At 43.2% G+C, this 26,728-nt stretch overlaps 1 protein-coding gene across 2 annotated transcripts in view; it reads right to left on the bottom strand.

The window, feature by feature from the left end:
- Nucleotides 1-26,186, bottom strand: part of Tctn1 (tectonic family member 1) — a 28,381-nt gene extending 2,195 nt beyond the window's left edge. For both annotated transcript variants that reach the window (XM_046446167.1, XM_046446166.1), the window contains exons 1-12: nt 25,836-26,186; nt 21,626-21,746; nt 16,950-17,080; nt 15,335-15,486; nt 13,349-13,448; nt 11,548-11,657; nt 10,002-10,022; nt 5,774-5,908; nt 5,161-5,286; nt 4,712-4,797; nt 3,986-4,126; nt 2,360-2,522 (exon numbers count right to left, since the gene is read on the bottom strand). In XM_046446167.1, the coding sequence (XP_046302123.1) occupies nt 2,360-2,522; nt 3,986-4,126; nt 4,712-4,797; nt 5,161-5,286; nt 5,774-5,908; nt 10,002-10,022; nt 11,548-11,657; nt 13,349-13,448; nt 15,335-15,486; nt 16,950-17,080; nt 21,626-21,746; nt 25,836-26,097 (1,548 nt within the window). In that variant the 5' untranslated portion in view covers nt 26,098-26,186. The remainder of the gene's footprint in view (nt 1-2,359; nt 2,523-3,985; nt 4,127-4,711; nt 4,798-5,160; nt 5,287-5,773; nt 5,909-10,001; nt 10,023-11,547; nt 11,658-13,348; nt 13,449-15,334; nt 15,487-16,949; nt 17,081-21,625; nt 21,747-25,835) is intronic.
- Between the last annotated feature and the right edge of the window lie 542 nt (nt 26,187-26,728).

Here is a 26,728-nt window from a genome sequence, read left to right as displayed (position 1 = left end):
CAGCATGTTGAATGCACCGAGAGGCTACTTGGGAGACTATGGCAGGCGGATCAAGAGTTCAAGGCCAGCCTGGGCAACTCAGCGAAGGCCTTCTCAAAATAAAAAGGGCTGAGAGAGCTAATAGTTACCAGGCCCTGGGGTTGACCCCAGAACAGGGGGTTGGGAAAGGAGAGGAAATGTGAGAATTCTTCTTATTTATTTAACTCTATCATTAGCAATTAAGATGTGACATTGGGTACTCAGGCAATGTGTGTTGTCAAAGATATTAGCAACACATCTTCTGCACTGAGAGCACGGGGGCCACAGTCCAGATGCCCTGGCTCAGGCTGGAAGCTTCCTCTGCCCCAGGACCTTTGCTTGGTCAGCCCCAAGAGAAAAAGGGGCAAGTGGGCCTGCCAGACCTTTCTCCTGCCTTTAAAGTTTTTTCAGTTGGCAAATCTGATAACTATGGAAGCTGCCTGAGGGGTAGATGGGGATCCCACTGTTTTATGCTATTTTCCTGTGTGTTGGAGATTTTTCCATGATAAAAACATATTTCTAACTGCATCTCTCAGGGCATGGAGAGCTACAAGCCTGCTGAATTTGGTACCTGCTGTAAGTCCTGAATGGAATTCCTTAGCTTGGAATTGCCTTTTAGAAACCCTGCCATCCTCACTGACACTCTGCTCTGAGGAGACGTTGCAGCAGTCGCCACTGGTGTGAACCAAGCTTGGCAGGGACCCCAGCTCCTTCCACTTGTTTTCCTGCTTAGTTGGTATAAATGTGCCCCAGCCCAGCTGAAGGCTCAGGACCCACACAGCCCCAGGCAGGGCTGCTTCCCCACGCATGGCTGCCTCTGCTCCCACCCAGGGTCTTCCCGCTGGAGGGGCAGTAATAACTGGGTGTCTACACCCAGCACCAAGAAGCCAGGAGCGATTTGCAGGGTTCACTAGGCAGCTGAGCTTAGCCAAGGCTGAGCAGCTGAGCAGCAGGCACGGAGTGATCCTGGGTCTCTGCTGAGGGAGGGCGGGGTCAGAGCTGTGAGCCTCCTCACCCCATTATGCCCATGCTATAAATATGCAAAGCTGGTAATGAGGGGCCTGAAGAAAGCATGACAAGAAATAGCTGGGCAATTAGGGCAGAAGATGGGGAGCACGCCTCCATGAGGCACAGCCCACACTTTGCTAAGACAAAAGAAAACAGTGGGTGGAAGAGTCACATGTGACCAGGAACCTATTTGTAGGATGTCAACTTCCATTAAACTCCTTGGGGAACTTTGGAATTGAAAGCACTCCTGTGGGCTGCCTCTATAGACCAGGGAACATGGATGGGACAGCTGGGAGGACGGAGGAAGGCTGAGACGGTCCCCATTCTGGGGAGGGCATGTGCAGTACCCACAATAATGGTACAGGTCGATCGTCCCTTATCTAAAATGCTTGGGACCCAAAGTGGTTTTTTTTTGTTTTTTGTTTTTCAGATTTTGGTATATCTGCATGTGCCTGAGTGAGATTTCTTGGCGACAAGGCCCAAGCCCAAATGTGAACTTGTTTCATATACACATAGACAGACTGGTGCTGACTCCCTCCCTACCTACCTCCCTATCAGTACTTTGCTGGGTTGAACTCTACCCCTGGCCTACACCTCCTTTAAATTGCCTTTTACTTTGAGACAGGGACTCCATAAACTGCTGAATCTAGCCTGGAACTTGTTCTCCTCCTGTCTCCACTTCCCTAGTCACTGGGATCACAGGCAAGTGTCACCATATCTGGCAATTAGTGTGTTCGGTTTTGACTGTGACCATCACATGAGGCCAGGTGTGGAATTTGCCACTTGCATAGTAACGTTGGTATTCAAAATGTTTCAGATTTTGGAGTACTTAGAATTTCTGAGTTTGGGATCAGAGATGCTCCACCTGGAGTAATAAGATGGTGACTGTCAAGGTTTCAGTTTATATAGGGACACTAGGTACCCTGCCAAGGGCCTCATTTAACCCTCTCAACAACCCCATGAGGTCTATACCATGATTCCCATCCCACAGAAGGGGAAATAGGCTCAAGCCCATGAAATTGCTGACTTATCATGACAATGCCAACAAGGGCCAAGCAGTATTCAATATCCAGGCCAATCTGATAACAGAGCACCCCATCTTCTTCACAAGGATAGCCCCGGCTGCCTGTCACCCCACCCAGAAGTAAAAGGGACTGCAAGCAGGGGCTGGGGCTCAGTGGTAGAGTACTTTTCTGGCATGTGTGAGGCACTGGGTTCGATTCTCAGTACCATATACAAATAAATATATAAGTATTTATTTATAAATTTTTAATATATATATTTTTTAAAAAAAGGGACTGCAAGCAGACAGCCTTCAACTCCTCCCCTTTACCTTCACGTTGGATGACAGGGTGGCAAAGTGGACAGGCACCCAGTCCAGCGCATCCTGGGCCTGGGAATTTCCAAATGGGGCCACGTAATCTGGGAAGCCCTGGCCCTTCAGCAGGTCCTTTACCTTCCGTGCCACTAACCTACACGGGAGGGCGCTGGTCAGTCTTTGGGAAGGAAAAAGAGGCAACAGTCATCCACCAATGTTTAAAAGCTTCACTTTTTTTTTCCTTTATCACTTTTGTTTTCTGATTTAGGAGTTCCTATTGTTCTTTCTTTCTTCTTCTTTTTTTTTTTTTTTTTTGTGTGTGTACTGGGGATTGAGCCCAGGGCCTTGTGCATGCAAGGCAAGCGCTCTACCAACTGAGCTATATCCCCAGCCCCAAAAGCTTCAATGATACACATCCCTCTCCAGTTTATTTTCTCACTTCCCAGAGGGAGATAATTGGACACAAGCCAAAGTGTCCCTAACTTTGCAGAATCCTGGCAATGGAGACGCTCCAAAACCATGTTTCTCAAATTGTGTTACAATTCTCTGTATGGGAAGGGTGCTGTGGACAAAAGTTGAGGACACATTGCCTCCCTATGTCCCCCTGTCCCTTCTGAAGCATATTGGCATATGAAAGCCTCTGAGAAGTCCTATAGGAAAGAATCACGGTTTTAACTATAATATGGTATTTCCCAAACTTACTAAATCATAGACCTATGCCTTCGGACATCTTATAGAATAGTATTCCATGGACCCCCTTTGAGAAATCCAGTCTAAGGGGATCAGAACAATGTAAATGGTGAATGGTAGCCAAACCAGAATAATGACAAAATGACCCTGAGGAGATTCGGCAGGTGTGTGGGTGGTGGGGCACAGGGCGAAGGGAAAAGAGCCAAGCCTCCTTCTTCCAGAGGGAGGACGCAATAAAAAAATTTAGAAAGCCCCCCCAAAAATCAATAAATACATTATGTGCAGATTATTTAAAGATCTGGAGGTGGATTCCCAAAAACCCAGCTAGAAGGGTTGAACAGGATTGCATCTGGGATGGAGCAAATGAGAGTAGGAACTGCTGGTTTTGGGCTGGGGTTGCGGCTCAGGGGCCAAGTGCTTGCCTAGCACTTTTGAGGCACTGGGTTCGATTCTCAGCACCACATAGAAATAAACAAAATAAAGGTCCATTGACAACTAAAAAATATACATAAAAAAAGAACCGCTGGTTTTATAACAAGTTGTACAGATCTGATTGACATTTCATATGATGTACATATATTTGATAATAAAAAGATAAATTAAAAAGAGATCACATTCAGCCTTCCTTTCACTGTTTTTCTTGTGCTGTGCACATTAAAATTCAGAAACATGGGAAGGACTAGCGAGAGAACGTTTTTGCTCTGAACTCAGGTGCATCTGACCTTGAACATGAAACACACAAAACTTTGCCATTTTTAGTCTGCCATATTTGGTAAGAAAAATGGTTGTGATCATTTTGCTTCTATTCATTAATAATGATAATAAACTATGGTGGCTTTCATATGCGCTCATCTGCTGAGGCAGAGGTATGCTTAAAATGGGGAAGAGTGGGAATGTTCTGTTTTCTGATCAACACAAACAAGTTCAAAGAGAAACAGGTCACTCTCTCACCGTAGCTTGCAGCCAGACTGCATGTTGTAGCCAAACAACACTGGGGTCCGGGTCCCCTCAACAGCTAAGCAGTCCTGCTCAGCCGAGCTGCGGAGGATCGTGAGTTGTCCATATCTATTTGTTGTCTGAATGATCCCGGACATTCACAGACAGTTAAGGGACAGTCGCCTGGTGCTAGAGCAGCCTTGTTTCCCGTCAGTCAGAAGATGGTGTCCCTGTGACAAGGGATGTGAGAGTTTCCCAAACTCCCTTCTCTAGGCTGCGGGGATGTTGACAGTTATTTCCCAGGAAGGGGCGAAATAGTTATAACTGTGTTCCTCAGGAAAAATAAATCCTCAGAAACTGCCCTTCAAAATTAAATCCAAATTTTCAAAATCATTAAGCTTGTTTAAGAGCCTCTGTTTAAATGTAAAATTAAATGCATCCAAACATCAACTTTTCCATCTGAAGATTTCAGTTTCAAAACACCAGCACTTCTCCAAGCCCTGCTGTCTCCGCTCAGCTCCTCTGGCTATACAGCCAGAAAGAGAGACAGAGAGTCAGACAGACTGACCGACCTACCGACCGACAGACAGACTGACAGACACACACGCACGCACACAGGGCTGTCCTGAGGAAGCTCTGGCCCTGCCAGGTCTCTCCTACCACAGGACCTCAGCAGTAAAGAGGAGCATGGCCCAGGCATGTGGACAGGGACATCAACCCCCACAGAAGCAAAAAGGATATCCCTTCTGAGGCTGAAACCCAGCAGCTACCGGGAGCCCCACAACATAACCAGGGTTTCCACTGAGAGGAACCGGCTTTGTACCTTGCTGAAAGACAATGAAGAAATGCCCCCAGATGATCCTCATTTTAATAAGAAAACAACAGGGAGAAAATGAAATGCCTTTCATAATTGCCAACCAATTAAAGAATTTCTCCCCCTACTCAGAACTATAAATATATCTGCCGGGTGTGGGAGTGCACCAGGCTGCAAAAGAACAAGCTGAGGCTGACGGCAGCCTTATTCCTTACTGCAAGGACCCTGCTTGGCTGCATTACAAACCTCACAGGCCTCACACAGCCCTTCAGTGCAAATGGTCAGATGCAGCAAGACTTCTAAACTGATTTTGTCTAAGCAGTTAGGAGTTCTTAAGTTGGTACTTAAATACTTAAACAAAATTGGTCAAACTTACCTGAGTGAAGTGAATCTCAAACTTCTGCTGCAGGGGAATCACCGCACTGCTCACTGTCCCCAGAAGGAATGAGACAGCGGCTTTCATTATCTCACCTTTCTCTGTGTATGTGAGGCTGTACTTTACCTAAAACAGAAGGGTACTCCAAATACACCTGTCTCCACTGCATCTCACTAACTATATCAATAACTCGCATATCCATAGGGAGAAAATCCTTTCCCATCTCTTGCAACTTTTCTGTTGTCCAACTGGATTACAGGAGGTGTTCCCTTGGTATCAGCCCCATGGATGGGGTCACCTGAGACTCTGCCTGACTTCTGTAAGATTCCAAGTCAGCTGGTCCAAGTAGAATGGAACCAGCAGCTCACCTCTGGCAACACACCAAGGCAAGAGCAGCAGCAGCGAAACTTTGATGATTCTTGCAAGTCGCTGGGTTTGTGTGACAAACACCCTCTGATACCAGCATAAAAGCAAGCAGGAGGCCAAGCCAAGAAAAATGCCAACACAGAGTGAGCGGCACCCACTCTGGAGGAGTTCAGATGCCCTACCCAAGGCACTTGGCTGGAGCCTGTCACACACAAGCAGAGCTTGCCAGGCCACACTGGGCGCCTACCTCGAGAACAACGTGAATGCAGATTTTCTCCTGCCCAGAGCCCACGAGAGTCGGCCACAGCACGTCAGTGTGTTCCAGTGGGGTCAATGTTTTATTTAGAGACTGGATGACAATGGATTGGATAGTGATAAAGACCTGCAAAGCAAAGAACTGGATTATTAGAGACACTACATTCCATAACCAAGGGTTAAAATAACAACAACAAAATTGAAATGAACCTCTGAAGATCTAGACTGCCAAGTTGGGAAGGCTTGCTACTGAATGATACGCACAGGTTAATTCCTCACTTGCAAAAATACAGATATTCCCATGTACAGGCATGATGTACACATTTCAAAAGGAAAACACTAGAGGAGGCTAGGATCCAAACTTGAAAAATTATTACCTCTGAAAACATGTTCACACAAAAACTCCTAAATGAATGTTCCCAGCTGCCTGTTTATGATAGCTAAAAACTGAAAACAACCCAAATGAACTATCTAAGGAATAGATAAATGTGGTCTTTCTGAGGAAAAATTATTCATCCATAAAAATGGCATATACTGTAATGATGATGAATTACACGCTACAATACAGATATATCTCAAAAACATGCTAAGAAGCCAAACAGCAAAGGCTATCCATATTATATTATTCCATTTATATGAAATGTCCAAACAGGCAAATCCATAAAGACAAAAAAGTAGAATGGTGGTTGCCAGGGCCAGGGGAGAGAATTGGAAAGAAGGGAAGTGACTGCTAATGAGCACAGGGGGTTTCTTCTAGGGTGATGAAAATATTCTAGAATTGGAAAATGGTAATGGTGGCATGACCTTGTGAATATCCTAAAAACCACTGAGCTGGGCTGGGGCTCAGTGGCAGAGCACTTACCTAGCATGTGTGAGGCACTGAGTTTGATCCTCAGCACCACATAAAAATAAATAAAGATACTGTGTCCATCTACAACCAAAAAAAAAAATATTTAAAAAAAAACCACACTGAACTGTACTTCAAAATGGCAAGTTTGGGGCTTTAGTTCAGAGGTAGAGCATGTGGTGAGCAAGCACTGGGTCTGGATTCGATCCCAGCATACACACAGACAGGTAAGTTTTATGGTATGTGAATGATGTCACATACACAACACATGACAACATCAGACACAAGTGCACACAAAGGCCTGCATCTCCCAAACCCAGCTCCTCCTGATGAATCCACACACGTGCACTTTCTATACACAGCCCCCAGGTATACATCCATAAACCTCACAATTGCCCTGAACACACTCTTGACTCAAATGATATACAGCTTTACACACACACACGGTGGTGATCTCTGGTAGATGGTGGGATCATGGACAAGACAAAACAGACAGAAAAACCTTTAAAACAACATCAAGAATCCCTGGTGACTCTGATGCTATTAAAGAACACTTGTCATTTGTGGCCATCACTAGCAGAGTGACAAAGAGCAAGCAGTCCTCTAAAGACAGCTGGGGCTCTTTGCAAATCTGACACATGCTTTACATTTCAATTCTTGGATACCACTATTTAGGAAAGAACCTGATATATCCAGTTGTTCAAATTGCTCTGAACTCTGCCCTCAATCATGTGCCAACCTATTCATAATTTTAAATTGGTAAGTACTTAAGCTGTCATTTTAGATAAACCAGATCTCCTTATGTATCTGCTCCCATGACCAAGAAAATCTGCAACTGTCCTGGGGCAAAACCTCTCATATAAAAACATGCCACAGTTTACTCAAAAAAGTGAGCTGTTGTGTGACAAGTGTGGCAGAGAGACAAAACCAATCACCTCACAAGGGCACTGCTGGATTCAAGAGCCAGGTCGGGTGCCCTGGGTTAGAATTTACTAGCTCTTGTTTAAGTCATCAAAAAGACAACCCTAGATTCCTTCCTCTGAACATACAGGCTCCTGGCTCAGTGGAGAGACTGGACTCCAAGAAGCACGTGCCCAGCCACACACCAGCCTCTGATGGAGGGCCATTTGGGGCGAGCACCCAGCAGGCAACAAGTGAAGGTCCAGCTCAAAACTCAGGAGTTACACTCACCCATCAAAACCTCAGTGGAACAATCCTGAGGACAAACCAGAAGGCCTGGTCTAATCTCGGTGTCCCACTGGTCATATGCTATCCCCAGATTCCCCACAGGTAAAGAACTACAGCAGGAGCTGGGGCTCAGTGGCAGAGTGCTTGCCTAGCACATGGGTTCAATCCTCAGCCCCAGATAAAAATAAAATAAAGATACTGTGTCCACCTATAACCAAAAAATAAATATTAAAATAAATAAATAAATAAAATAAAGGCATTGCTGGGCATGATGATACACGCTTGTAATCCCAGCTGTTCAGGAGGCTGAGGCAGGAGGATCACAAGTTCAAAGCCAGCCTCAGTAACTTAGAGAGGTCCTAAACAACTTAAGGAGATCCTGGTCTCTAAATTAAAATATAAAAGGGGCTGGGGATGTGGCTCAGTGGTTAAGCACCCCTGAATTCAATCCCTGGTACCAAAAAAAAAAATACAAAGATTTTTTAAAAGGGTATTGTGTCCATCTACAACTAAAAAAAAAAAAAAAAAGAACTGCACACACTAACATGAGAACTCAGGACCAAACTTCAGCCTTTCCTGGCTACGACAGCAGATGGTGGCAAGAATTTGGGGAATAACAGCAGCTTCCCTTAAAGGGGAGACTGGCTCCAATATCTATGTTCCTGATCCACTGACACACCCCGAATGCTTTTTTTTTCCTTTAATGTAAATGAATCCTTGCTATTGGTTTATATGACTGCCCTTCAGAGTACAAGTCTTGGTGTCACTCTGACCCGAGGCAGAAATCCCGATCTGTCTGTAGGACACTTAGGGAGTGTGTGGAGCTGGTGACACAAAATCAGTGTCCCTGGCAAAGCGCAAGGTCTCTGGGACCAGGCAGCCTGGAATCCCATCCTAGCTCTCCCCCTTCCCAGCTCTGTGGCCTTCAGAAAGCTAATTCTGTGACGCGTTTGCCGCAAAGTGATAATAATAGGGCCTGCCTCCTGGGACAGCGGAGGCACCCAAGGACTTCAGACTTGTTCACACTCAGAACGCACCGGAACCCACTCGGTGCTTCTCAGAAACACACCTTCCTCATGATGGCTCTCCCTGCAACTGAACCGCCCTCCCAGCCAGACAGTCATCACTTAGCCCAACCCACCAAGCGTCCCGTACACACGGGCTCTGCCCTGAACGAAGGATTCAGCACACGAGAGGCAGAGACTGTTCTGTTTGGAATGGCAGAATCAGAGCACTTTCCAGTGGCTGGAGCAATGGGAGAGTTCTCAACATGACTTTCAAACTAGGTTTTTTGGAAGATTCAAAGAGGAAGGGGGTTGGTTGAGCTTCTGGCACCCACCATGCTCCCCCAGGAAGCTGCAGGGCTCCAGGTTCACTCGTGTTGCATATTTGGCAGGCCCGAGACTGCACCTGGAAAACAAGCTCCTCCAGGCCCACATACATAGCATGAAGTCCAAAGGCCAAGTCCAGATCTATTTCCTTTCAAACGTGTCTGTGTCCAAAGACTTGACCAGATCAACTGCAGCCAGGACCAGCATCCTAGGTGCTACCTGTGTGCAGACGCTGCGCCCGCAACTTGCACACACAGGCTGCTCAACACACAGTGCCAGGCTCCACCCTGATCGTCCACTTGACCCAGGAAGGCAGAGGTACATGGCAGACAAAAAAATAACCACCAAGGTGACTCTTGAACTGGCCACTTCCATAGGCTTTGGGAGGCTGTGACAAGCCACCATCTCAGGCCTCCTTGGGGACTGTGTTCACAGGTATGTCTGACCCAGGTGTGTGCTACACTGGGAGCCAGGTATTCCAGCTGCTACACTGGGAGCTGGCACCCTGAGCTCGCAGCTTCCTTGATGAGAGACCAAGATGACAGCAGGAGACCCTGAAAGGACGGAAGTCCACAGCACCCTGTCAGTCAAGTCCGCTCTGTTGTCTAAAGGGGAAAAAGTGAGAGGCTGGGTGAGCTCAGTGGTCGAGCACTTGCTAGCAGGTATGAGGCCTTGGGTTCCATCCCTAGCACTGCAAAAACACAAACAGGGGCTGGGTTGTAGCTCAGTGGAAGAGCACGTGCCTCACATGCAAGAGGTCCTGGGTTGGATCCTCAGCACCACATAAAAATAAATAAATAAAAGATACTGTGTCCATTTACAACTAAAAAAATAAATAAATAAACAACTCTTACCTTTTTTCCTGAATTAGGCACCTAGATAAAAAGAAAACATACGAATTTCATTAAGTACAACAGATACAGTTTCATAGCTTTTTCAGACCTTGAATAAAGGCCATGTTCATCCTATTAAAGACTTTTACAGAGGACAACAGAATTTCTTGAATCAAGCTGTCCCATCTGCATGTCTGTATCTACACCACAGTGATCACACTTTCTGTGATCATCTCTGGCTGAAACATGACAGGCCAGCTCATGACTGCATCAGGGAGCCTCCAGGCCTCCGTATCATTCCTGCATCTTTCCATGTGGCCATAACACTGGGGAAGGCAGGCACAGCCCTGCCCTCCTGCTTACTCGCTGCACAGGTTCTCACTGCAAGGAGACACTGCTCGCCCAGGAGATTTCCTCAGCCTCCCAGTCTTCCTGCAGCAAGCCCCAGCCCCCTGGTGTCAGCTCCTACCCCCAAGCATGGCTGCAGCTCTCCTGCTGAAGGGCTCCACCTTCCTCCATTTCCTGTCATCCTCACTCCCAACCTCATCACCAGACAACCTTTTAGGCCACTGAGAGCTTTGGGGAGAGGGATGTTTGGGAGGCCTGTGCTGAGACAGACAGTACCTGGCCACTCAGGGACTACTGCCAATAACTCTGAGAAGTTAACTGGAAGAACTCAGGGACATGCAGGGCTGGCTTACGAGAGAGGGGGAGAAAGAGGAAGGCAGAAGAAAGGTTAACCCTGTCACTGGCACACACCTGTGATCCCAGCATCTCAGGAGGCTGAGGCAGGAGGATCACAAGTTCAAGGCCAGCCTTAGCAACTTAGTGAGGCTCTGTCTCAAAACAAAAAATAAAAAGGACTAGGGATGTGGCTCAGTGGTAAAGTACTTCTGGGTTCAATCCTCAGTATCAAAAATATAAAATCAAATTTAAAAAGGGAAAGGAAGGGGTAAACTTAACTTGAGTCTACAGCCCAGATGATTCATGGGGCCATGGACCGCCCTCCCTCTGCTTTCCCCACAAAAAAAGGAAATTAGGAGGGGGGCCTTGGAAAAAAATCATCTCGGTTTTTGTCATTGAAGAATGTCTCTCCTCTCACAAACCTCCCCCATCTGGCTCCCATATTCAGTTCCAGTTCAGTCACTGCCACCAGAGAGAAGGGGGCCCTGGCCTTGTGACCGTTCCTCCCTGCTCCAACAATCCCACTTCCTGTCCTCTCCTGCCTATTTCATCTGCCATCCAGAAAGTGGATTCTCTCTTCTTCCAATCTGTTTATGAGAAAGAGAACTCTTTTGATGCTAATATGAGTATTTCTGTCACAGAAAAGATTTCATTGGTTATCATCAAAATGAATGAAATCAAAATATGAGCTAACTATATAAAAATAAAAAATTATTTAAAGGATTATTTCAATAATCATCTATACCAGAGTACTGGAGAAGACAAATTTAAACTTCAGTGTGAATCATGTATGGATATTATTCCATACTTTTCATATTTTAAAAGGGTACAAAGAACAGAAAACATAACTAATAAGTTAGTTCCACATCAAAATAATTCTTACCCTCAAAATTGTAGGGCTGCTGTAACGAGCCATGCTAAGGGCTTCAATTTCTTCACACTGTTCTAAATCCATCCTTCTTGTGCATGTAACAGCCTGGTTCACCAGAAATGCTGGATGTCATAACATTCCCATGGGGGAAAAAAAAGAGAAGAAAATTTCCAACTGAAGAAAACTATAATCTAGGTAAAACTGCAAAAATAAGTTACAACACGGATATACACTATGTCTAAAATTGTGCTTAAAAATTAGTTTTCAACTAGGTAAGGCATGCATGAAATTCAAAAGGCACAAAAAAAGACTGAGTAGTCTTTCTCCAACTCCTGTCTTCCCACCATTCTTTTTCTCTAGAGGCAACCAGGATGAAGTTTCCAATATTTCTTCCTGGAAATGGTGTATGCAAACAAACAAAAATATGTAGTTACAAACATTTTTAAAAATTATTTTTCCCCTTTTGGAAACAAATAACACAATGGATATACCATCCTTCCCCTTGTTTTTTCCACTAGATGATGAATATATCTTGGAGGTCAGGCTCTCTCTTACCTGCAGGGTTATCATCAGCGCACAGGGATGACATCAGTGGTGAAGGCAATCTCCGTACAGGAGGAGTTTCTTCCTCCTTTTATAATTAGCATCCTGATACACAGGTGGCATAATTATTCCCTCAGCTCCCTACTACAGGACACTTAAACTGTCTCTGCTTTTGCCATCACCAACAACACTACGATCTATTATTTTGCATGTGGGCCAGCATTTCTGCAGGATCAACTCCTGGGAGTTAACAGCTATGTGGAGGACCAAACATTCCTTCATAATTTTGATATATAAATTAAATTGACCTTCTGGGGGGTGGCAGTACCAGTTCATAGTGTCACAAGCTGTGTAGGTGAGTGCTAAATTCCCCATGTCTTCAAATTTTTTGAGCCTTGTCAAACTGATAGGTGAATATGGTGTCTGGTTTCAGTTGACACTGTTCTAGTGTGTCCCATCTTCTCAATAGGATGCATTTCCCTGTCATCCATTGCTTAGATGGCTCCACAGAGAGGCTGGCTGAAGCCTCAGAGCACCGTGGCTGCCACCCTCCTCTACCTGGGGGCCAGTCAGCGGGTCTCTCGCGCTCCTGAAGGGAGAAGCAGGACTCACTGGGAAGTAAGCGGGCTCGGCTGCAGGCCAGCCCCTCTCCACCACCGCCTGAGAAGGCCCAAGCAAGTAACCCTCTGCCTCTCTGCTTCCTCGTCAAAAAATTGGATGTAATATAGAGATAGAATTATATTGTTACATCACATCATGTGCATATATGAATATGTATCAAGGTCTATTATTATGAATAATTAGAATGCACCAATAAAAAAGGGAGAAAGAATAGGGAAAAAATAGAGAATGCTCTTTTTAAAAAATGAAAAAGAAATTTTTAAAATAAAAATTGGAGATATTAACCTGACCCCAAGGGATCAATGAAGATTAAATGGGAAAACACATGCAATCGCTACAGTGAGTGTTAATAAATGTTTGCTTTTGACAAGCTCTGGAACTTTCCAAAGCCTACCTGGAAGTGTCTGACAAGTGAGTGGGCTGCTTGCGGGTGGTAGGAGCTCATCTCATCAGACAAGGAACCAGGCAGCAACCGTGTGGAGTAGAAAAGGCCCCCAAGGCAGGAAATCAACCGCCCTTGCCAAGGTGCTCTCAGGCCTCTTCAGCCCACTCCTGTTGCAGGTACAGAGGCTGCTGTGTATTACTACCAGAAATGTAAACTAATAACTGTAAAGTCTCTGCAGAGAGAGAACAAGGGCCACCCTCTTACCTGCAGGGTTATCATCAGCGCACAGGGATGACATCAGTGGTGAAGGCAATCTCAAAAATGGAGCTGAAGAGTCATTTGAAGTCTGCAGCTGAGCCCCATACTGTAAACACACAACCAAGATCGCCCAAGGCGCTCCTTCAGCACCCAGAGGGCACCTGCTAGGTGCCATCGGCATCGCAGGCATCAGAGACACTGTGGCCAGCCCACAGGGAACTGACATCTAGCTGTCTCGCCCTCTTTTAAAGGATGTGTGCTTCTGGGCATGCGTGTCACTGTGCTTGGCTTCTGAATTTGGAATCCCTCTGGAAGGACCCAGGAGCTGATAGTGTTTGCCTCTGCAGGCAGAAGTTAGGTGGCTGGGCACAGGGGTGAGAATCATGTTCCACTACCATTAATTACTTAAACAGCAGTGGCAGTATACATTAAGTCATATAAAAATTTTTCATAAATCAATTTTATGAAGAAATGCCTTCTTTCCCCAAACCAAATGCCCCATGAAATTCTTCCCCAACATTCAAAATTCAAATCTACAGCTACTGAGCATACAGACAATTGTCTTAAATTTAAAATTTACCCAAATACCTTGGTGCCAGGAACTATTGTAATCTTTTTGAATGATATACCTGTGCATCAATATTTAAAATTTCCATTTATTTTGATCCTAAGTCATTTATAGAAATATCTCTTAAGAATTTAATCAAACACACACATACACCCAGGAATGTTCATTGTGGATGATAATAGCAAAGATTGGAAACAAATGTCTGTTAAGAGTGGAATGGCTTGGGCTGTGGATGTGGCTCAGTGGTACAGCACTTGCCACTTGCCTAGCATGTGTGAGTCCAAGGGTTCAATCCCAACTCCACAAAAGAATGGAATAGCTCAAATATAGACACAGGAATCCTTTGTAAATGTTGCCCTAACACTAACTCACAAGTTACTTTCCTATGCCCAGGTTGTACACAGATAAATGAGACAATACTGTATTCCTCCCAGGCTGTTACCTAGAAAGTTCTGCACAGCCCAGCTGGTGGCGCACTACTGTAATCCCAACAACTCTGAGGCAGGAGGATCCCGAGTTGAAGGCCAGCCTCAGCAGCAGTGAGGTACTGAGCAACTCAGTGAGACCCTGACTCTAAATAAAATACAAAAGAGGGCTGGGGATATGACCCTGGATACCAGAAAAGTGACCCTAGTACCAAAAAAGACTTGTTACTAAAAAAAAGAATTTTCTAGAACAATGTAGGTAACTATAAATCTCACTTCTATATAATATTATGTATGTTTTTTAGATGGATTTAAAAATTAGGAAGAATACACACCAATGTTTTCACAGTGATTTTCAGCATGAATTGTTCTCCACTCCCAAGGCCTGACACATACTAAGCACATGCTATACCCCTGAGCTGCACCCCCCCCAATCCCAGCAGTGTGAATTTTAACAGAGACAAAAGGGCATTTTGGTTTTTACTTAGGTACCTCTATATTTCTAACTTTCAGAACCAGTACATATTAATTTTATACTTTCCTTTCAAAAAGATGCTTCTGAAAAAGTTTTTTCAATGTTAATAAATATCACATTTTAAAGGGTTACTATAAAATAGCACACAACCTCCTAAAATCTACAAATAAAATAAATACAATTTTGAGAAGAGGACCAGGCACCAACCAATCCACTCATGTCCCCAGCAGCAAGCCTCAAGCATTTTGCTGCCTCTTTTAAGGTTGAGAAAAACAAATTCTGCAGAGACAAAACACAAGCTTATCACAGAATCAACAACCTTAACTACCATATTCAGAATCTAAACATCCAATTTTAATTTTCATGATCTTTGACTTAGAGGCATAAACATTCACTTTTTTTCCAGTCTATATTAATTCTTCTGTGTTCCAGAAAGTCAGTTTTGCTGGTGACATTAAAAATCAACTTATAAGGCCAGGGTATCTGTGACACAGTGAGCAGGCTCAGTCAAGTTCTTGGCTCACCTCATATTTAGTAGTACTTGGAGCATCCAATTTGGTTGAAAAAGAAACATCTGATTCTGCATTCAATGTAAAACCAGTTGTTGTTTTCATCAATCTGTCAAAATTGTTTTCATCAGGCACTTCTGGATTAATAAAGGATAATGCAGGTTTATCTGTTTAGAAAAAGTGTTTTAAATCAGCATAAATTATGTGTATATATGACATCTTCAGTATTTTGGAAGTAGATTTTAGAAACATTAAGGCTGATGTGAAAAAGACACAGTGTCTTGTTACATATTCACTTCCTCCAGAATTCCCAGAGGCTTGTTAAAAAAGCAGGGTCCCGGGCTGGAGTTGTGATCAGTGGTATTGTGCTCGCCTGGCATGTGTGAGGCCCTGGGTTTGATTCCCAGAACTACATATAAATAAATAAAATAAAGGTTCATTGACAAACTACTGTTTTAAAAAAGAAGAAGTAGTAGTAATGGTTTTGTATGCACACAGGTGAACAACAGAAGCCAAAAATATTCATCACTTTCTCCCCACTTTCAGCCCAGGGACTGCTGAGAGCCTGGGGGAAAATATGCAGTGTACAGAACAAAAGGGAAAGAGGGGATGGCATATTTATTGGGCTCATGTTTTGGCAGAGAAAGTGACAGTCACTGGTCAGCAGTCAATTCAGATAACAAATTGCAGTACCTCCACCTATGTTTTCAGTCACAAGGGAACAAAACCAAAATATATACAAATACATTTCAAGAAGATGAAGGGTTCGGGGTGTAGCTCAGTGGTAGAGCACTTGCCTTGCACATGTGAGGCACTGGGTTCTATTCTCAGCACCACATAAAAATAAACCAATAAAATAAAGGCATGCTGTCCATCTACAACTAAAAAAATTTTTCAGGAAAAAAGATGATGAGGAGATTTAACTGATAAAACCATAAATATGTCTCTGAACTGTGACACTTTGATAACATTCACACTCACGTGTACTTTGGATAGAAACACTTACTTGAACTAAATACTCAAATAAAAATAAAGATCCTGTTTTCATGCAAATGTACTTAACAAAAATAAGAAAGAGGAAATAGAAACCACAGGTAATGTTCAAAACTGAACCTGATTTTCAACCATTATGCCAGGAGGAAATACGCTGAAAAAGTCACGTGTGTGTTATATAAATCTGGACTCCCACGCCTGTCTACATAACAAACACCTTGAAATCAAGAGTGAGAATGGAAAAGACAGGTATATAAGCATGATCACTTTCAAAGAAAATGTTCAGGTCACAGGTCTATAAAATTACTTTCCACTACTTGTAAAATGGCCTCAGAAAATATACTTTATACACATGGCCAAAACAGAATGATCACATCAAATCTAACTGAATGAGATATTTTTCCATAAAATAACTTTAAAATAAAAACTTTATAGTTTCACAAAATATATCAACGTCAAATACTTACAATTTAGGGGCTAAGGATGTGGCTCAAGCGGTAACGCGCTTGCCTGGCATGCGCGGGGCGCTAGGTTCGATCCTCAGCACCACATAAAAATAAAATAAAGATGTTGTGTCCGCCGAAAACTTAAAAAAAAAAAAAAAAGTCTACAGCTAAAAAAAAAAAAAAATACTTACAGTTTGTAATGCGAATGCAGAAAATAGATGGATTGATCTGGTCAATGAGTTTGAATACCCTTTCAGGTGGGTTTGCTTTAAAATTCAATGAATAGATGGCTGCTTTTTGAGTACAAAACTGGCTATCACCCCTGAAAAATTAAAAAAATAATATATAAAATTTAAGGCATAAATATATGATCTTGGGAAGATGTTTTAAAGCCATCAGATATTTGCTGGTTGGGGTGGCTCACACCTGTAATTCCAGCTACTCAGGAGGCTGAGGCAAGAGGACTTCAAGTTTAAGGCCAGCTTCAGTAATTTAGTGAGCTCCTGTCTCAAAATTTAAAAAAAGCTGGGACTGAGTAGGTGGCACATGCTTATAATCCCAGAGGCTCGGGAAGCTGAGGCAGGAGGATTGCAAGTTCAAAATCAGCTTCAGCAATATTTTAAAACATTTAGCGAGGCCCTAAGCAACTTAGTGAGACCCTGTCTCAAAACATAAAAGGAGCTGGAGATGTGACTCAATGGTAGAGTGCCCCTGGGTTCAATCTGCAGTACCATAACAAACAAACAAATAATTTTCATTTTGGCAGAGAAAGTAACAGTCACTGGTCAGCAGTCAATTCAGATAACAAATTGCAGTACATCCACCTATATTTTCAGTCACAAGGGAACAAAACCAAAATATATACAAATACATTTCAAGAAGATGAAGAAGCGTTTGGGGTTCGGGAAGACATTTATAAAACCATGATGTTAGAATTGAATTTGAAACTTTCCTCTAGTGGAAAAATTAAGTCGGTATAACAACCTTTAAGGAAATCTTGTCAAGTATGGATAACAGATCAGGGTATAATTTTAATGTTAACAAACCTTGCAAATTCTGAAAGTATAAATTATATTAAATTTTGTAGAACTTCAAATTCTTTTTAAGTACCCAGATTGGATCCAAAATTACTTGTCTTCAGAGTAAAGCTATCTTCAAAGGAATCATCTGAAAGGTTTAAGGCTTAGAAATTATGGTACAGTCAAGTCTTCTGTCAATCCCAACTTAGCAAGGCCCTAAGCAACTCAGCAAGACCCTGTCTCTAAATAAAACATACAAAAAGCTGGGGATGTGGCTCAGTGGTTGAGTGCCTCTGAGTTCAACCCCTAGTTGCCCCCCCGCCCAAAAAAAATTATAAACAATCCTCTACAGTTGGTTTAGGTTGTATCTAATTTTCCCCAATTACATATGAAGCTATAATGACATCCTTATACAAACATCTTCATAATGTTTCCAGTTATTTTCTTCGGCCATGTTCCTGGGAGTAGAACTGCCAGGTCAAAAGGAGGATTCATTATTCAAGGCTTCTGTGGCATTGCCAGGTTGCCCTCCAGAGAAGTAAAACATCCATCTTCATCAACACTGTCACAAGCATGCCTACTTTCCTGTGCCCCTCTCAAGATTGAATATTATCATTCACTTTTTTTTTTTTTTGAAAGGTTTAAGGCTTAGAAATTATGGTACAGGGATTGAACTCAGGGACACTCAACCACTAAGCCACATCTCCAGCCCTATTTTGTATTTTCTTTAGAAACAGGTTCTCACTGAGTTGCTTAGCACCTTGCTTTTGCTGAGGCTGGCTTTGAACTCGCAATCTTCCTTCTTCAGCCTCCAGAGCTCCTGGGATTACAGGCATGTGCCAACGCACCCAACTATCATTTACTTTTTACAGGGCTTAAAGGACTGTTTTAGGAATCAGACAGGCAGAGGGAATGGGAAGCTAATTGAAGCGCTACAGCATTCACCAAGTAGGGAACTGATGGTCTTTGGGAACCTGGTGTAGCATGGCTGGCTGGAGCAGAGGGTTGGAGATGCAGAATAGCCATAAACTGGACCTGGAAGAAGGTGGGGAAGAATATGAGTCCAGGCTAAGGGGTCGATAGGTAATGAGAGCGTCTGAAGTGTCTTTAGCAATGAATGAGGCAGGAGTTTCCCAAGGGAAGTCAGTAGGAATGGGCAAACTCAGGGCTCTGGTGCCTGAGGACTCAAAGGAATGATGCCCCTGACTCCTCCAGCTGGCCAGCCTCCAGCTGGGCAGTATCTCAGTTCACATCTCATACCTCCACCTAGTCCCACTATCCCAGCCTCCAGGTAGGGCGGGAGCCATGAGCCTGCATCCGCAGTGGTATCTTACTTAGTTCTCTACCACCAGGCTTGGCCTCAGTGACCCACTTTGCACACTGTTGCTGAATGACATGAGGTGGGACTTCAGGACATCAGAACCCTTCAGCACACACACAGGCTCCTCGGGACTGAGTCCCAAGCTCTTCTCCACACCTTCTGTGCCACATCCCTCCCTAGCCACGTGAGCTGCCTGCACATAACTGCACAGGCTATCCTCCTCCACCCCAGGACTCTGTCCGGGCAGTTCCCTGAGCCTGGAATGTCCTTCCCCAGACTCATGCTGGCCAACTTAACTTGTTCTTTGGGACCCAGCTCAGCTTCCAACATCTTTGTAGAAAGCCCTCTCAGCCTAGTGTCTGAGCTGCCAGTCCTCTGAGTTCTCCCAGGATTCAGGAGCAGAAACTGCATGTACTCATTTGTCTCTCTCCCTCACTGGGATGTTCTCAGAGGCAGGATAAGGCTGAACTAATCTTTATATACCTGGCGCTGGCACACAGGAGTGCTCCAGAAAGGCATGGTGAAGCCAAGAGCACTGGTGCACGCCTATAATCCCAGAGAGTTAGGAGGCTAAGGCAGGAGCATTCCATGTTCAAGGCAACTTAGCGAGACCCTGACTCAAAAGAAAAAAAGAAAAAAGGGCTGGGAGTGTAGCTCAGTTGTAAAGAGACCCTGGGTTCAATCCCCAATGATAAGGAATCAAAGGCTGCTTAGTGCACAGGGAAGGCCAGGCAGTGGCAGGGGTCCTCCAGGATACATTTAGAGGTGGCAGGGAGAAATCCATTCATCCAGTCCACTTTTTTTTTTTCTTTTTTTTTTAATCAAACCTGGGCCTCATGCATGCAGGCAAGTCAAGTATCAAGTATCCTACCAGTGAGTTGCACCCCAGCCAACTCTTTTGCAATGAGGTCTGGTTATGTGGCAGAAGCAGGGCTTAGATTAAAAAAAAAAAAAAAGATTTAAAAATATATATATTCTTCTTGTGCTCATGAAACATTCATCCAATCAGCTTATGAATAAATTTACGAGTTATTAGATGACACATAAGAATTGTTGATAGTTTAGTAAATGTAAGTAAACTTTTTGAATTGAGACCTATATAACGAGAATGCTCAGTTAATTAGGAAGAGGACTTTTGATTTGGCTATTTATATTTAGGAGAAAATCACAAAACTTATAAAAAAAATGAGATCCTTTCTCAAGGGTATTAGAGATTTAGTCTTGACTTCTATGATAGGGTTCTACAAAACACACCATTTGTTATCAATTTTACTAAGACAGTCATGCCCATCCAATGACTTATCTTTGACTGCTTTTGTGCAACAAAGGTAAAATATAGAAGATGCAATAGAGACTTGGGAAGACTAAAGTATTTATTATCTGGTCCTTTACAGAAAAAAAAATTGCTGACCCCTGTCCTAAATACTATAGTCTACATCTAAAATTGCCATATTAGCTAATAAAAAATTTCATTTGAGAAAATGGTATCAACTTTCCTATACTTACAAAGCAGGAGAGCAGATGACTTTTTTTAAAAAAAAATTATTTATTTTTATTTTTTTTGTAGATGGACACAATACCTTTATTTTATTTTGTTTTTATTTTTATGCTGGGGATCAAACCCAGTGCCTCATGCATGCTAGGTAAGTGTTCTACCATTGAGCCGCAACCCAGCCTCCTTAGATGATGACTTTTAACAAGGACAACCAGGTATAGAGAAAAGTAATCAGACTACAACACCCATTCTCCAGTCTTTTTTTAAACAATATTAGAAATCTATTTGATCTCCCACTGGATTGATAAAATGGTTTCTCATGGGAAAAAATCCATTGTATTTCCAAAAAGAATTCAAACTATCATGTATCAATTGTTACAAGGTGCTATAAGGCTAAACTTAAATTAGCTCCCTCTAAATGGTAAATTGGTTCCATCTTGAATAAATGTACCTTTTTTGAAATGCTATTTTTTTTTCCAAAAGCTCTGAAATATGAGATTAAATCCTTTAGATGATTTCTTCACTTGTAATCTGCTGGGAATGTCATTTCCCATTGTTCTATACAATGTGAACTGTGAGAATTCCTGGAAGATTTATATATCAGAAAAGTATAAACAAAGCACTGCTGATTATCTTTCTAACTTTTTGTTGCAAGTACTATGTCTACAACAAAAGAGGTAAAATTAAACTGCATTATTCACGTAGGTATGCATGAGATGCATGAGACATTCACTGTTAGGGAAATGGGACGTGATATCTGTTCACAACTGAAACTGAAATGTGACTCCATCTCTGAACACTGGGAGATTGCACTGTACTCTCCCCAGAAGCAACGTGAGCTCTCTTTGGCCTGCATTATCACTGGGCAGGATGCAAATGAGGGAAATACTGCTTTGCACAGTCTCCCTTCTGTACGATGCAAAACACAGGAAATCAGGTTTGGGGTTTTGGGCCTGGGTGAGTTTTCACTTTCTTTCCCCACATTTTATTATCCTGCTCAAATTTTATCCAAACGAGGTGTCATCTACTTACCTGACAACTGGAACTGAGCAGGCAGAAAAGACACTGAAATCCATGGAGCTGCAATCAGGATCACAACAGCAGTTGACATCACACTGTGCTGGGGACAAGTCACAGACACACAGAGCTGCAACTACAGAAAAAAAGGAGGGGTAGGAAGCAGAGCATCACAATCAGCAGGCAATGACTGCCCCCTGCCACCACAATGTGCCATAAATTAGTAACATACAAAAGTTCCATTTTGTTCTTCCTATTGCACTTCGGGGGGAATTTGTGAAGTAGAAATTAGTCAGTTTGATGCCACATCAGAGATTTCCCCAAAATGGCTGATCTTTTGACTAGCTTGGAAAGTCCTGTTTGTGCTCTAGCTATAAGGACTCTGATTTGGCAAATTGAACGTGAAACCCAGACACCTGCAGTTTTCAAAATTTTTCAGGTGATGTTGATAATTGACACAGGTTTAAGGACAGCACACCTAAGTTCTTTAACTGACCAAAAGGCCCACTGATTCAGTCGAAGATTCTCAAGCCCTTTCCTAGAGATGATGATTCAGAGAAAGGGCCTACTTAAGGCCTCTAGGAAAAGGAGGTGCAATCTTGTCCCTCTCCTCATATGTAACCTGCAGCTTTGAAGCTAAACGCATGTTTACAGGCTCTTGTCCAAAAGTTGGATGGGCTCAGGTGCTTAGATGAGTGTTAGGAATTGAGACAATAAATGGGGGAGGTTAGGAATCTCCCCATTCAGCAATTTTAAATTAATTCATGATTATCTGCATTTGTAATCACTACATTTTTAGATCCAATTTTAACAGATTGAGTATTTATGAGGATCAGAAAAAAAATCCAAAAATCCTGAGAATTTTGGGCACTGAATACTCAGTTATATTCTGTCCCAGTTTATCACAATTTAACTTCTCTACTAATTCATTCTCTTTTGAACTGGGAAAAATCCTCTTCAAAGAAATAGAGCATGAGAATAAAAACATGGAATTTTTGGTAGAGATTATTGCTGGGAAGGAAGAAATAAAAGGAATAAAATCGCTGGGTGTAATCACCGTAATCCCAGTGGCTCAGAAGGCTGAGGCAGGAGGTTCATGAATTCAAAGCCAGCCTCAGTAATTTAACAAAGCTCTGTCTCAGAATAAAATATAAGGGCTGGGGTTGTGGTTCAGTGGTAGAGTGCTTGCCTAGCACTCATGAGGCACTGAGTTCAATTCTCAGCACCACATAAAAATAAATAAATAAAGGTATTGGCCATCAATGACTAAAAATATTTTAAAAATTAAAATATAAAAAGGGCTGTGGGGGCTGGGGATATGGCTCAAGTAGTAGCGTGTTCACCTGGCATGTGTGAAGCACTGGGTTCGATCCTCAGCATCACATAAAGATAAAATAAAGATACTATGTCCACCTAAAGCTAAAAAATAAATATTAATTAAAAATAAGGGCTGTGAATGTAACTCAGTGGTTAAGCACCCCTGGGTTCAATCCCCAGTACCACAAAAAAGAAGAATAAAATCAAGAATTTACTTATAATGTTTTGCTTCTTTTTCAGAAAAGGATCTCAACCCTAAAAATAATAAGCAAACAAAGGGTATCAAGCAGGGCTGGGGATGTGGCTCAAGCAGTAGTGCGCTCGCCTGGCATGCGTGCGGCCCGGGTTCGATCCTCAGCACCACATACAAAACAAAGATGTTGTGTCCACCGATAACTAAAAAATAAATATTAAAAAAAAAGGGTATCAAGCAAATGTTGGTAGAGAGTCCATGCATCCTTCTTATTTGTATATATGAATTATTCCATGGTAAAAATGAGTTTTAGAAAAATGTAGCCCCCAAAAAGGTATACACTGGAAAAAAAGTATATAAGGGAAAGGTTTTGTCAGCAAATAAATACACAATGCTTACAAACGTTTTCTGCCTTAAGTTTATGTGCTCATCTCTAGATAGGGACTCCTTTATGTGCTGAGTAAGATGATGATGTAACCAGTAATCACTAATGTAAAAAATAATAAGAGTAGCTAGGCTCCCTGCCTTTGGCGTTTAAAATTACAATCTTGATTTGTTTTCAAAACGCAAAACCCTTGTAGGTAGCTATAAGACTGCGAAGGATAAAGCAATAGTGTTTAATTTAAAAAAAAAAAAAAAAGTCTTCATCTAAGATGCAAGTGCACTTAATCACCCAGCAAGCATCTGTTGAGCACTCACTAGACCTAAGTAGCACTCAGCTGCTCTTCCACGCCTCTTATCATCTGCATGCTTAGCTTGGAGAGCAGGGTACTAAGATGAACAGTATCACTCTTCCACCAGCACAGCCTGCGGCCATTCTGCAAATCTCTATCTAGTTCTAGAGCCAGCCCCCTGCTCTAATCTTAGCAGCTGTGCAACCTAAAATTAGGCAATTCACCTACCTGAATAATGAAGATAACAGTGTCCACACATTGGGAGATTAAATAAGATATATCACAGGTGAAATGCATAACATAGTGCCTACCACACGGGAAGCAGTTAGTTATTACTGTCAGGGGCCTAAAGGGTCCTTTAGAAAGATCAAAACAAGTTCAAATTCATCACCCAGACTGGAAGAAAAACTTTGAATATATGTCCTAGTCATAATGATCCAAGCATTGTTTCATTTTGGGGAGAAAGTACATAACTGATGAGGTTCTTATGTGAATGAAAGTCTAGTCCACAAACCCTAGAGATTTTCAGAAACTGAATACCTGGCTATATTCTGTCCCAATTTGTCACTGATTTAACTTCCCTATCAATTTATTAGATCAACAGGTTAAATGTAAAGCAGAGCTTTGTTTATATATTGAAGTAAGGAATCTATCACTATTATTACCTTCTTACCTGGCTACCCCTTCCAGATTGAATCCCTGTTTACCCCCAGGAGTTTTGTTGGTCCTGGAGATTGGACCCGGGGCCTCGTGCCTACTAAATACCTGCTCTACCATTGAGCCTGGGCCCTTGTCCTTTCTCTTACCGACTACTCTTAGTTTACAAAAGAGGCTCTTTCACGAAATAATGGTTCAGTAACTGAAATTAGGTTCTAGAGTTCAGGATGTCGGCTAATAAGAACTTTTTTATATATGCATACTCATCCTTAGTTAAAAGTCTCTCAAAAAGAGACAAAAGGGGGCTGGGTTGTGGCTCAGCAGTAGAGTGCTCTAGCACGTGCAGGGCGCTGGCTTCGATCCTCAGCACCACATAAAAATAAAGTTATAGGGGCTGGGATTGTGGCTCAGCGGTAGAGTGCTCGCCTAGCATGGACGGGACCTGGGTTCCATCCTCAGCACCACATAAAAATAAAGGCATTCTGTTGTGTCCATCTACACCTAAAAAAAAATCAATAAATATTTAAAAATAAAAATATAAAGGTATTTTGTCCAACTACAATATTAAAAAAGAGAGGAGAGAGACAAAAATACATATATACCTACTGGGCATACTCTCAATCCAGACAAAGGATTAAAAAATCAAAATTTTTTTTTTGAGATGACCTCCTGTGAGATTCTTCGACTGCTATGAACACTCACCCCAGAAAAATGCATATTCCCCAAATTTTGCCCTCAATCTCAAGGGATCACAGACATCCCCTGAAGAAATGAATCAAATTAGATTATAAAAAATACTCTCTAAATTTGTAATTCCAGGATTAGAAGATCACTTTAAGAGATATGTTAGTTATCTCTAAATGTAAATCCTAAGAAGTAGGCATAAGCCTTCATCCCTTACCTTCCCACCTCCACTAAATGCAGGAGGAATCCTGAGTTTTTTAAATTGGAATCAAATGACAAAGGCCTTCACCTAGTCAAACTTAATAAGCTACAACGTTGGCGTCTGTTCTTAATACAAGTGAAAAGTTCAATGCAGCTTCAGCATTGATTTCCACCACTGTCTTAAAACTTTCTATTTCAACTTCAGCTGCAGGGACACGTTCGTCATTGTCATTAGCATTCACGTTGTCCAGGGCCACTGCTCATACTTTCAAGGATTTGACACTGTCCCACTTACGCTCTCTGAGCTTTAGTTTCCCCATTTGTGCGACAGGAATAAGAATTACCTCTTAGGGTTATTGCTGGGGGATCCAAGCCTATGGAACATTCGGCAATGTCAGCACACAGCAGCCTCAGCTATCACTATTATTACCTTCTCACCCGGCTACCCCTTCCAGATTGGATCCCTGTAGAACCCCAGGAGTTAGCACTTGATACCCACCGTCCGTAACCGGGGTGGGCCTGGGGCCAGAGGCGGAGGACTCCGGGGTTCTGGGGACCTCCGGGGTTCTGGAGGCCTCCGGGGTTCTGGGGGCCCCCGGGGTCCTAGGCGACAGAGAGGGTCCAAGAATGGCTGGGGCTGGCTCGGTGGAGCTGGGGTCCTTAGTAGTCACCGCCGGGGTGGCCCTGTCCTGGGCGCTCATCGAGGCCCAGCAGCCCTGGAGGACCAGCAGGAGTGGCGCGAGGCCCGGCGGCGGCCCCATGGTGGTGCAGATCCCCGCGCCTCCAGCCGCCAGCGCCGGTTGCCCAGCAACCGCGACAGCCAGGCGCGAGGGATCACGGGAAGAGGCCTGCTAGGCCTCACGAACCGGCGAGGAGAGGGCGGGGCTTGGACAAGATAGGCGGGGCGGGGCCTGGTAGAGGGGCGGGGCTGAGTGAGGGCGGAGTTCAGGGGCGCGTAAATCCCAATTAGGGTTCTCGGTGGGTCTGCGGAGGTTGCTCAAGAGAATACGGAGCCCCAGCTACGCTCTCACGGGATCCTAAGTCAATGAGCCAAGGTAGGGCCCAGGAATCAATATTTCTAACAAATGGCCTGATGCAGCTTGTGGGTGACAAAAATTTAGGAACCGCTGTCCTAACTTGACTATGAGTCTTTCCCAAGAGCATGGGGCTCAATCGTCCTTGAATTCTCTCTATCCCAGACTCTGTGGGCACCAGTTTTCCCTTTTTGGTTTTAGCTGCATCTCAGAGGATCACCAGCTAGCTTCTGTCTCCGTGTTGCAACTTTTTTACAGATGATAAACTTGGAAGGAAATAAAGTAGAATAATTTGTAAGTTTTAAAGGGAAAATCAAATGAAATGACCTGGAGACTCAAGATTAAGGAAAGCTGCTCC

The sequence above is a fragment of the Marmota monax genome, unplaced genomic scaffold (genome assembly GCF_021218885.2).
Source record: "Marmota monax isolate L192 unplaced genomic scaffold, Marmota_monax_Labrador192_F-V1.1 WCK01_AAM20220418_F8-fsc00092, whole genome shotgun sequence".
Classification (NCBI taxonomy): domain Eukaryota; kingdom Metazoa; phylum Chordata; class Mammalia; order Rodentia; family Sciuridae; genus Marmota; species Marmota monax.
The sequence above is the reverse complement of the archived record's forward strand: the minus strand, read 5'-3'. Positions and strand labels throughout refer to the sequence as shown.